At 43.9% G+C, this 12,804-nt stretch overlaps 1 protein-coding gene across 1 annotated transcript; it reads right to left on the bottom strand.

Annotated features, from left to right (window-relative positions):
* Positions 1 to 2,538: 2,538 nt before the first annotated feature.
* Positions 2,539 to 10,309, bottom strand: LOC146639211 (voltage-gated potassium channel regulatory subunit KCNG4-like). Its single transcript, XM_085351211.1, has 2 exons — positions 9,551 to 10,309; positions 2,539 to 3,375 (listed from the first exon to the last, which is right to left on the bottom strand). Exons 1-2 carry the CDS (start codon positions 10,307 to 10,309, stop codon positions 2,539 to 2,541), a joined length of 1,596 nt encoding a protein of 531 aa, XP_085207337.1.
* Positions 10,310 to 12,804: the final 2,495 nt, after the last annotated feature.

The raw sequence follows: 12,804 nt of genomic DNA, 5'->3' as shown, positions 1-12,804 counted from the left end.
CCCTAATAATACAAACTTTAATCCAGGTGAGTTATAAAACAGGTGTTATGTTAGGAAAATTATCTATAGAGATGAAACAGTTTGTGTATCAGGCTGTAAACATGTTTGTTTCTGCTGTAAAGCTTTAACATGGGAGTCTATGGGGACTGACTCACTGCTGCCTCTGCTGGACGGTAGAGGAACTGCAGGCTTTACGGTCATTTCTGGTATTAGCCGGTCACTGAAGGAGGGTGACTTTTGAATTTAAACACTGTTTTAGTTTCTTTATAATAAAGCTCCACAGGAAGTCGTTACCACAGTGTGTAATTCATCGCTGCTGACTGCAGTGTTGCATTTTTCTCATTGCTAACTAGTCCTTCCATTCAATACAGTGCAGCCCACCATCTCGTTCTCTAAGGCCTCTTTTTAAGTCACATTTTTCTGTCGTGTAGTCATTAAAACTGCTCGGGAGCTTCGAGTGCAATAAAACAATCCAAAGCATTCATCACAGCAAATGAATCCAAGTGTAATTTTATTTTAAAAATGCCAGAAAGACGTGAGCGGTTAAAGAATGAAGGACACGAATTTCTGTGCACATTAAAGGACCGAGTTGGTGGTTCTCAAAAATGCTTCGACACCTCCGCTGATTGGTTTTTAAATGACTTTCTTCCCTCCAGGCTGCCATCGACTCCCTCTGAAAAATCCTCTCTGAGACGTGACGGCGTCTGTGCTGTGCAATCCATCACAGTGAAGTTTTCATCACCGGCTTCTGCGAGCGCCGATGGTCCATTCGAGGACACTCCAACATCCCGAAACTCGAGAGCCGGGTCAGCGTCACAGTCCGAAAGCAAACGGGAAGAAAAGACGATGCTGAGAATCTTCTTTCAGTTATCTGATTAAAACTGAAAGAACCAAGAGGAAGAAATGTGATCTTCCATTACACTGATGCTCTCCAGACAATCATACTGTAATTGGATTGGTGCACTGTGTGTGTGTGTGTGTGTGTGTGTGTACAAAAATAGTGTATTACTACAGACACAGTGTCTCCTAGCAGCCACAGAGAGGAGTAAGATTATTAAGACCACAGTTTGGAGCTCCTCAGAAAACAAAGGGAGAATTCAACGTTCGGAAAAGGCTTTGGGAACGACTCATTTCCAGCTCCCTGCTTTTGCTCTGACTCACGATACCAAACAACGCTTTCATATCTTACTGAGCGTTGAACTCTTATAGCTCCTCCCCCTTTTAAAGTAATCTTCTGAGTGGCTCACAGACACAAAGGTTTGAGCATGGGGTGGTTCTGCACTCACAGCCAGGGCTGTGGACTGGAGATGACCATATAAGGAGATCCACTTGACATCACAGAGAGCCAACGATAGACAAACCTGCGATAAACGGAGCGTGTAGAGCACAGCGGTGCACAGGGATTACTTTACATACGCCGAGCTCGTCATTAAAAACAAACACGGCTGGAAACAGGACACTTGAACCTCTAACATCCACCAGGTCAGCAGTGACGTGTGCAGAGTTACAGTCGGACTTTGTTTTAGCTGCAGGAAAAACCAGAAGATGTTATATTCCTTTTGTATTGTTTTTTCCCTAAAATTTTTAAAACTCCATAAAAAGTGATGAATGTTCAGCGCGGCTGCGCGGTTTAAGCCGTTATTTTGATTATTTGTTACAATCGTTCACGGATTTTTCGATGGTTTCACATCTGTACAAATATTTGCACCAAAATAAAATAAATTCATAACATTTTTTCGCAAAACTTTGCAGAAATTTAAATCAGCAGGGTGCTGTTTCCACTTTTACATAATGCAACATTCCTGTAGTTATTCTTTATAAATGAATATCTGCAGATGAATCAAGTGTTCGTTCATCTCCTAGAAGGAAGATCTAAAGTCTGTGTTTGTTGTTCCTGCACGAGCGACGTTTTGCTGCTTTGAAAAACAACTGCATGAGGTAACAACAGATGTTTTGCCAGTAAGCTGACCATTTTCCTGAAGCTCTCATTACTCACCGTGGTTAGTCGGCACTTATCTTTGACCACGTGAAATGCGATTTGAGTGTTTCTCTGTGAGTGGATGCTGCACAGCCTCGCTGTCATGGACGTCTGAGCTGATGTTGGGTGATTGTTACTCTACAGTTCTGGGTGTTCTCGGGTTATTTGTGTTGCTTTATGGTGCAGACGCAGCTCTCCTGCACTCTTTGCATAACATCTTCTTGGTTAATCAGTGGAGCCGGCGGCACAATGCAGGGGACAGCTGCGATTGGCTCACGCAGGCAGGTGGGCAGACGCTGATTTAGGGAGCGCTCGATTTCCTTTTTATTGGAGGAGCCAAAATCAGGATCAAGATCAGATTGATGTAAACAAACCTCAGTGACCTGGTGGAAGTTAAGAGGCGACTACAACCTGATAAGTTGGGGACACACTTTGATGGAAACATGAATCTAGAGCGCGGAATATTATTTTGTTCATCGCACAATTGCTCCAGAGTTTTAATGTACGGGAAGGAGAAAGTTTTTAACACATAATGAACCAAAAGTGTCACATGACCTCCATCAGAACGCTGCAGACGGAAGCGTGGGAGTCTTGCTCGACTTCATCCCATCGTTCCCATTCTTCGACACGGATTTGAGCTCATCTAGTGAAGAATCATCCTTGGAGCAGCTCTTCCCCGACTCGGCGGCTATTTCCTCGTCCCGCTCCTCCTTCCACACCCGCTTGTACTCCTGCTTGAGCTCCTGATATGAGCGGGAGAAGGTGTGGAAGATGGAGGTGGCCGGGAACGCCATGATGAGGATGCCGCTCAGGATACTCGTCAGCGCCACTATCTGTCCGGGGATGCTGCGCGGCACCATGTCGCCGTAGCCCACGGTGGTCATGGAGATGATGGCCCACCAGTAGGAGGCCGGGATGCTGCTGAAGCTGTGGTGGGGGTGCGTGGCGGCAAATGGCGCCAGCTCGCTCTCGGCTAGATGAACCAGTGGTGAGAAGAGGGTCACGGCCACGCAGACGAACAGCAGCAGGAGGCTGAACTCTCTCATGCTGCGCTGCATGGTCACCCCGAGCGTCTGCAGGCCCAGAGAGTGGCGAGCCAGCCGCATCACGTAGAGGATCCGCAGGGCTCGCAGCAGGCGAAGGATCAGGCTCAGTTTGTCCAGGTAGCCTCTGCCGGCCCCCATGATGACATCCTCGTGCGACTCGTCTTTGATGTCGACCACCAGGGACACGTAGTACGGCAGGATGGCAACGGCGTCGATGATGTTGAGCGGGCCGCGGGCGAAGGCCAGCTTGCTCTGGGCGTTGATAAACCGGAGCACAAACTCCAAGGTGAACCAGGCCACGCAGATGGACTCCACCACGAACATGTTGTGACACTTCTGGGAGCACTCGCCCTGCAGACGGGGACAGAAACACGGAGCAAATATAAAGTGTCGCTCCATCGATTTCACACTTGATGCTCAGATAGCCTCAGAAAACAGTGACCTGCGAGGCCCGCTGCCTCTCGCCGTGCCAAAGGCAAACGGCCTCTCGGTTTTCCTTACCATCACTTTAATTCCACGTCTGCCTGCACAAAGCGAGAAATTGGAAAACATTTAAAAGCTGCAGAGCACTTACATTGATTTCTCTGGAGGTGAATGCTAAAGAAAAGTGTCTGTTGTAATAAGAAGTATGCGTCGCCTCAGGGAAAAAATCCATTTTTATTCCAGTGTGATTTTAACAGATGACCGAATGATGACAAAAAAATGAGAAAGAAAGACGCCTGAATGAAGAACTGTCCACAAATACCAGAGCGACAAAAAGAAAAGTGAAAATTACAACCTGGAAGAACACGGGCTTTTCTAACTGCACATAATGTGAACGACTTCTGACGAGAAGACGCCGTCGGGCAGCTTCCATCAAGCATTAAAATTTATATTTTTAATCTAGAACTCTGTGTTCCCTGATGAAATACTACTCCTGGAAACAGGTGAATTATTTGTGAGGGAGGTAAGATTCAGGAAAGGATGGTGAACCTCACCTGAACTTTCTGCCTGCTACTTGGTGAAAGCTGTATAGTAAAAAGGATTTTCCTGCTTCCATTCTGCTTTCTCCTGTTTTACGCCATCAGATCTTCTTCTATCCTGTTCCAGCCATGATGTGCATAACAAACATGACCAGATAACGAGGACAGTGTATGCACAAGTAATCCATGTGAACCGGAATCACTTAGTTTACCACAGTTTTTTTCTACTTCTGGTTCTACATGATGTCATAGAGAGTATCCAATCAAAAGAAAGTGGTCTTAAAGGGTGGCCTGGAAGTGGGAGGAGCTAAATAAGGGCTATCTCTATCTGTAAATCATACAAAACTTCTCTAGTGGAGTCAAAGGATAAAATATGAGGCTGCTGTAAACTGTGTCAACATAGTGCTTTATGCTAATTTACTAATTTCATTGAGTGGTGTCTTTAGAATTTGGCCTGCGCTGATTAGTTGTAGAGATATAAGGTGAAATTTTGTTTTTGAAAAGCAAATCCGTCAGATCTTATTTTTTTCTCAAACCATGACTCCTGATAATTAACATTAAATGAAAACACTGCATTTTCTGTAAGCTAGCGTTAGCACGATTATCTCTGCAGCAGCACCATCCACCTTACAGGTCGGCCAGATTCAGAACTTTCAGCTTCTTTTAGCGCTCACATCCACACTTTGATTTTCTGTCGGCTCGATTAGTCCGACCGACTGCAAAAACGTTCGGGAGGAATCGATTTATTGTCTCCAGCTCACAAAAGCCAAATTCAGACTCTTTACACTGACAACAGCAGTCAGCTCTGCACGCTGTCTCCTTTGGTTACCTCAGACCGCCGGCAGAAAACAACCAGCAAACAGTCACGCTGACAGAAGCTGCTTTTCAATCCACGCCTGAGCCCCATTAATGTGCTTTAATTTGTCTTTTTACTGTCATCGCTCTTTCCATCACTGAAGTTACACTGATTTATAACCGCACCTATTTGTAATTACAGAGGATTTATTCTCCATATCTGTATTCTTGGACTTTTCTGTGGATGCCTTTGTCTCATACTGAGTTGGGTTGGCAAACATAAGGCCCAGGGGCCAGAATCAGGACCACTGGATGAATTTGGAAAATGTAAAGGACAAAAATGTTCCACTTTAAGCTTTTCATAAGTTTTACAGCTTTTCCTACTGATAAAAAAAATCTCCATGGCCATTCAGAACACACCAAAACAAACAACTAATAGATAAACGATATATCAGGAAAGCTTTTTTAATTATCTGCCATCCAAATGTATATTTTTACAGTAGGGTCATAGTAAAATATATATATATATAAGTCTTAGAATCACTGGATTTTCTGCACAAACAATTATTTATAAAAATTTCAAATTAAATCAGCGTTTCTGTATCACTGAAACTGTGGGATAAACTGTTGCATCTGTTCTTTTTCTTATATTAAAATATCTCAGGGATCAAATGTGCAGTTAGACTGTACATGTACATGTAAATACTGTTATATTACTGTGATGTGATTAATGTGTTAGCTAAGAGCTGCTTTTACACATCCAGCCCACACATCGCACGTTCATCTGTAGTCACATCTCCACTCTCCTGTCTGCTGCTGGGTGCAGGTACCGTGCAGCGTGTTTATCACTGCGAGCTTTCTTGTTTTTTCTAGAAACTTCTGTCTGTAAATATCACAGTGAGAGAGAACAAAATCTGCAGCTCTGTCGGCATCAGTTTACCTGTCAGTTAATCACAATCAGCCCCACTTTGCATCACAGCTACGTGAGCCGACGTTAATAGGATGAAATATTTAGTGTTGTGGTGGAAATGTTTCTCAGTCAACACACAGTCTGCTCTGTGAAGTTTTCATTACTTTCATTAAATTTCCAGCTAAAAATCATCCTTCGCTAACGGCTCCGCCACTGAGGGGAACGACCCAGAGAGCCAACTACAGCAGAAATGATGTTTTCATCTCTGCAACACATAAAACTGTAAGTCAGGAAGTAAACAAGAGCTTTATAGCAACAACCGGCTCTAACCAGCATCACCAGGTCTCCTCTTCAGCACCATTTTCTGCGTTAGATCATCTTTTTTACAAGAAGTCCTCCAACAAAGCAGTCATCATAAACTAACAATGTACCATGAAAATCATCATGTAGGACTGTTTACTGTCCACACGAGCGCACAAACCGTACCACCGCTGGAGTGCACGCTGTTCTTGGACCATCTGAAAGCTTCAGTTGTTAAGTTTAGATGCAAAGACTCTTTGGTGAGGAACAGAAAGCAGTTATGCGCTATGTGCAGCTCTGTAGAGGTAGCAACACGATCACACATCACAACATTTACACATTCACACAAACTTCTTCTTCTGTCACCTGCTCCCTGCAGTGATCACCAAAACACATCACCTGCCTCCATCTCACCCTATCCCAGCATCCTCTCTAGGGTTGCCAACCGTCCCTTAAAATACGGAATCGTCCCGTATTTAGAAACAAAAGTACACGTCCCGTATTGAGCTAATAAGGGACGCACTTTGTCCCGTAATCCAGTGAGAATCAAAAGTAGTCTATAACTTTTAATGGAATTAACGCCTTGTTTGAAAACATAATTCCCAGCCCCTCTCCTGCTTTGTGACCAATGAGCTGACAGCACACTTATGACAATTCGAGTATGACAATTCAGATTACCGCTCATCTCATTGGTCGAGGAAAGGTCGCTTACGGAGAAAATACCGGAAGACAACAGATGACCACAACAAGAAGCATGGCCAACAGGGAAACAAACGCTGACACTGCGGTGCACGTCTCGGACGACAGTACACCTAAAGCTGGGCAGACACTGTGCGATTTTTTCAGTCACGTTATTCAGCTCCTGCTCAAACTGCACGATTGACTCGCAGGGGTTAGACGTTGGTAGGTCACGATGCAGGTCTCACACTATACCGCCCGATGCTCTGATGCGACCTGAGTGCTCACACTGTGCCTCCATAACATGAAGGTTATAACAGAAAATCTGTCGCTCTCCGTCTTTCACTCACACAGACACACACACCACCACCATCAACTTTGCTAAATTGCTAATGAAAAACATGATCAGGCAGCTGTGATTGAGCAGCAGTGTAAATCCAACTATTTTCACGGTTGTTGTGGTCGTGATCATTTTGTGATGCCACATCGAAAAGGCTCGGATGAGCTTTCCAAAGTTCTACAAGTTGTGCCTCCATCGCTTGTGTCCAGATCACACGCTGCACTGCTGTGCTGCTCAGTCTTTTTCACCGACGTTTACGTGTTTGCGCGTGCGCAGTGTGAGCGCCTGTGGTGACACCCTCACAAGCGACTGATGATCGGGAGCTGGTCGTGAGGTGTTAATCACTTCTCGTTACCCCACGTATACTACACGATGCACGATGAAGGCCAAAATCGGTCCGATCACTCAAAAATCGGCTCAAAATGGGCCAAAAACCGCACAGTGTGAGCCCAGCGTTAGAGCAGCAATGTTTGTTCCCCTCAGAGAAAGGGAAGAATGGGAAAAGGAAAACACCTGGCTGGAAAAAGTTAATATGGGCATGTGCAGTGAATATCAGCGCTATGTGGCCAGAAGTGTGATAATATAATTTATTTTGTGTAATAAACAACTGCAAGGATAGATGATTACAACAAATAGATGACTAATACATAAAAGTAATACATAGATGAATAATGATGATGAGTTAAGATGCGTAATCATGGGAACAAGCGGGTTTACAAACAGGAGCAGCTGATTAGCATTAGAAAAGCTGAAATAATACCTCAACTGAAGCCAATTGTACTAAATGCACTAAATGTGCACTGTTACAAGAATATTTTTCTTTCTATTGTTTTCTATTATTTTAAGTTAAGCAGGACAGAGTTCTTTTAAAGAAAGATTTACTTATATTCTCAAAAGTTAAGCATGACAGGCTTCTGTTTAAGAAAGAGACCTGTTTTACTGTGTTAATGTTGTCATTTTGAGCTAAAAATAAATGGCTAAATGATCATTTGTTTCACATGTGTTCATATCACAAAGAATACACATCTACTTAAATCAAATTCAAGTCAAAGGGTTAAAAAAATAATTTCACACACAAAAAAAGAGCTAGAAAATTCACCACACTGGGAAGGGTGAAGACAACTGGGTCGCCCGGCCCTGGCCACAAGGTGTCCCTTATTTATTTTTCAGGGAGTTGGCAACCCTATCTGTCACGCCAACCCCTTCTTTACATCCATGAATCCCTTTAAAAGGCCTCTACTGGTTAGCCAGTTTTCCTCTTTCCTATAACCTTTCCTGGTTCATTGGCACCTGTGTGGTTACAGTCCTGAATAATATTTACATGTTTTAATTTAGATATTTCAGAAAAATCCCCTTCCAGACTCCAGTTTAGCGGTGAGCGCAGCTACAGTGCTACGTGCTATATAGAGTGTGAGCTAGCATTGCTGTGCACTGCTGAACTCTGCAATTAGCCCGAATGTGTGAAGAGGAACAAACTGGGTGAGTCTGTGATGCTGCTGACCGTTAGAAAGAAGTCTTACACACTTCCATGTGTTTAACCTGTTAAGTTTCCTGTTCAAAAAGGAAATTCATTGTATTTCTCTGCAATTATAAATTCTGTGTAACCAATCTTGGTATCAAAATAAAGTGAATACTTGTGAGATTTCATCAGAGGTGTAAGTAGTACTGCAGATGTTACTATTTCAAAGTTACTGTGACTCAAACATAGAAAAGTTAGATTTTTTATTTCCCTTGCCTCATTTTTTAAAGTGTTTTATAGCACATAACACCTTTGAAAATATGCTCTGGGTCAAATTTAAGTCCAGAAAACCGCGTAACTGTTTGGCATCTTCGCTTTGTTTGGTGGTTTTAGAAATGGTTTACCTGAGATTTGAGCAGAGATTTAGAGGTTTCCGTGGATACCACACATATGACTTTAAACTATGACTATAACCTTGGCTAGGATGACATGGGGGTACATACAGACAACCTGACACTGACTGAACGGAAACACACAGACTAAATACAAACAAGGGGAGATCAAGGGAAGTGGCCACACACTGGGAAACAGCTGACACAAACAAATCATAATGACGCCACAAGGGAAGTGTAAACTAGGCACATAGAACAAGACAACAAGACCTTCAAAATAAATAGGAAGCATGATGGGATTCAGATGTGACCTGAAGTTGACAACAGGAACCATGCAGACATAACATGACAGGTAAGACACGCCCAACAACAAGGGGAACTTGGGAAACTATGGGAACGGGGGAAGATGACACAAGGAGTCTAAATGAGCACAGAACTATAACTAGGCAACCGAGGAGCTAAAGAAGACTAAAAGAACCAAAACATAAACAATGAATATCAAAATACAATGAAACGCTGGGTTAAACGACCCAGGACCGTGACACAGTGGCCCCAGATGCAGACGTCAGGTTCAACATTCAGCCCGATCCCAGAAATTTCTTTTTTATTTAAACCCATATTTAAAACGTTTTATGCATTTCAAACTGATTCCACAGGCTGTTTTATAAATTCTGTAAGCTCTGTACCCACCTTCGTCTCCTCATCTCGGAGGTCCGGCATGGTGCTGATGCACAGACTGATGACGGTGACCATCACCATGACGATGGAGAGGCAGGCGAACATCTTCCCGGCCAGGCCGGAGTGAGGGTTCTCCACCATATCGCGCAGCACCACGATCAGTCTGCGATAGCCCTTTTCCGTCTGTGTGCTGCTCTTCTTCAGCATCATCCTCTTCTGCCTCCACTCTTCCTCCTTACGCTCCCGCTCCGCCACCTCCTCCACCCGGGCCATCATGCGACGGCGGCAGCAGCGCTCCATATGTCCGGGGTCCACGCCCCAGTAGTCGAGCTCGTCGTGCAGCGAAACGGCACATAACTCCCGGAGCAGACGCAGTTTGCCTGCCGCCAGGAAGTTGAGGATGACCCTAAAGGCTGTTGGGTTTCGGTCGAAGAAGAACTCCTGGCAGGTTTCGTCGTAGTCGTCGCAGAGTCGTGCGATCTCCTCGGGGGTGGTGCAGAAGCGCAGGCGACCCAGACGACTCTGAGGAAACTGCTCCAGGGTGCTCCAGGGGAAGGTGTAGCGGTTGCCGCCGACATTGATCAGAACCTGCAAGGTGCGGTCGACCACGTATGAGGCCTTCGGGTCGCGCAGCAGCTGGGCGCGCTGGAAGTAAACGCCTTTGAGGGTCTCGGTCTCCGGGATCTCGGTGAAGAAGCGGTCGAGGCTGCTGTCGTCGCTGCTGATGGAGTAGGTGCTGAAGTCGTGGTTGGCATTGCTGATGATGGGCATGCTGGCAGCTGGATGTGTGACGGGATGGATGAGATTTTATTATGTCCGACTGACCGCAGTTTTACGGAAGCTCCACTGAAACTGTAGGGAAGCAAAAAGACAGATTCAGTCTGTTGAAATCTTCCATTAATTCAAACTTGTTTGGCTCCAAGGGGCTCAATAGGGACCAACATGTAGTGAAGGAAGTGTCCCAGACCTCCTACTGATATCAAATCCAAGTCCTTTTACGTCACTTATCGAGACTTTTCATGTTCATGTTTTAAAGTTACTCCAAATCAATCATCCTTTTTTGCAGAGAAGACTAAAATATCTTCCTTAATGTTCCCCACTCGTACCCACAACATAAAACTATTAGGAAATGTTGTCTGACACATTCAATTAACTGCTACATCGGTGTTAAACATCCAAATTCAGAATGATTACAGTTTTTGCCCGTTGCTTGAACACTATAAACCCATGCTTAGACTAAAGTAACACAACGTGAAGCTGTTGTTACCATACCTCAAACACATGTACCCCTACCTTAAACAAAAGCGCTGCTTTGCACCCCAGTACCAATTATGCAACACACCTACTCCCTCATGCAACACACATGGTCCTGCATGCTACACTCTATTTCATACATAAGACACTTCGCTCACAAAATGAAATCTCAGGGTGCCATTCGGAAAACACATGTATCCAAAATACAAAACACATCGGGTAATTGCAACCACTCAAATACACACCTGAAGGCACCTACTTGCAAAACCGAACACCAATTAGCCAACTACAAAAAGCCCTCAGCGTAGCCATTCCAAGAACTTTGCAAGCATGGATGGAGGGAGAGCAAGAGGATATTTACCCCGGTGCCTAGCGGGAGAGGACATTGCTTGCGATGTTGATGAGGTCCTGTGGCCAGACCCCAACAGACGGCGGGATCCATGAGCCCACTTATGCACAATTGTCATGGTTTTTTGTGTTTACAGTATAGTGTTTTTTCTATTGCAGTACTATTGTGTTGTTGTTGTTTTATTTGCTGTACCTGTATTCATGGTACTGCAATGTACAGTATTGGGTAGGTCTATTTGCGTTTATGGTTGTTTGGAAATGTGTCTCCTGTAAATGTGCCTTCTGAATAAACAATGGGAATCAAGGACTGCAGTGTTTTATGTAAAGAAGACTAGTGTGTTCCCCCTGATCTGTAAGTGTTTGCATATGATGCAAGTATGTGTCATTTTGTCAACAGAGTTACATTTTGACAAAGGAATGTTAGGTTTTGACAGCAGAGTTTAGGTTTTGGGAGTAGAGTTCCAATTTGGCACAGATGTGAATAGTATATTTCCCAGTGTTGTGTCATGTGTACTTGTGTGTACAGTTTTGGCACAGCGAGCGGGGTTTTGCAAAATGTGTTCAAGCAGTGGGCAAAAACTGTAAGAAGTTTTGGCTTGAAGCTTGACGTGACATCAGAGTCAGTATTGCAGTTTTCAAAGCGAGCTCTCGCTGTCATAACCTGTCAGATACCATCAAGAAACAAAGAGCAGTAAATGGGATGTGAGCAGGACGCCGGTTTCTGATGTGTTTAATCACAGACAACACTGAACAGACATATTGAGCCACAGCAGCAAAGCAGCCCGAAACGCGGAGAGAGAAGATGAGGCCTCTCGCATATTTGTGCGAAGCCTCATCTTCTGTAATGAGTCTGATCAAAACAAATCAGCGTGCCAGGAAAAAGAGTTCGGATCGCTGCAGTCGCTGCCAGGAGAACAACAACCCTCAGTGAAGCACAGGACCATGAATATCACCCAATTTGATGAGTATCTTCTAAAATACTGAATGTCAGACTCAGTGGCAATCATTATTAGTCTGCTATGAATTTGGTGATGGATTCTGAAGTGAACTTATTGTGTTATTTTTTCTTATTTCCTTTCATATCTCCTGTGCATGTGTTGAACAGTCATAATAAAAACTGATTTTCAAATAATGAAATGTGTAGGTACAAATAAATACCCAGATTCAGACAATTCCTTCTATTCTAGGAGCTTCTTTGATGATGCTGGTGAGGGGATATCCCAAATATGGTCAAAAAAACCCCACCCACCTGCTGTGTCCGAACGTTTATTCTCCACTCGGGAGTGAGGTTCGCAGGGTGACAAAGTTTTCTTTCTTTATTCAGTATTAAAGGGTTTTTCTGTTCTTTAGAAAGAATGCAGAGTTTGGATCAACAACAGCTGAAAACCTAAAGTCGACTCTCAAGTCAAATACAAAGCAGGATTTTCAGCTAGGCTAATGCTAAAAGACAAAGCTATCCAGTTTTTAAGTGATGACGTGATGAACCCTGCTTCCAGGTCCAAACTACTCTGTTTATTAAAGCTGTTGTGATTTTAACATGTTTTAATGCTTTGTATCTTGTTCTTTTTAATCTCAACAAGCCCCTAAAAACAGTCAGTGATGACTGTCGGCCTCTCTCAGTTTTTATTACCACTGTTAAATTTAAAGCTCAGTGTTTAAAACCT

Source organism: Diplotaxodon limnothrissa, linkage group LG1 (assembly GCF_057381915.1).
Source record: "Diplotaxodon limnothrissa isolate DT_005_m linkage group LG1, D_limnothrissa_male_GT1.1, whole genome shotgun sequence".
NCBI lineage: Eukaryota > Metazoa > Chordata > Actinopteri > Cichliformes > Cichlidae > Diplotaxodon > Diplotaxodon limnothrissa.
Note: the sequence above shows the minus strand (reverse complement) of the source record. Positions and strands in the feature narration are given on the sequence as shown.

What these genes read in the sequence shown, in the direction of transcription:
- LOC146639211 (XM_085351211.1), bottom strand. Translation starts at nt 10,309, where the DNA reads ATGCCCATCATCAGCAATGCCAACCACGACTTCAGCACCTACTCCATC. An exon ending in TCCGAGATGAGGAGACGAAG is followed by an intron (nt 3,376 to 9,550) that starts GTGGGTACAGAG and finishes CCCCGTCTGCAG; the next exon opens with GGCGAGTGCTCCCAGAAGTG.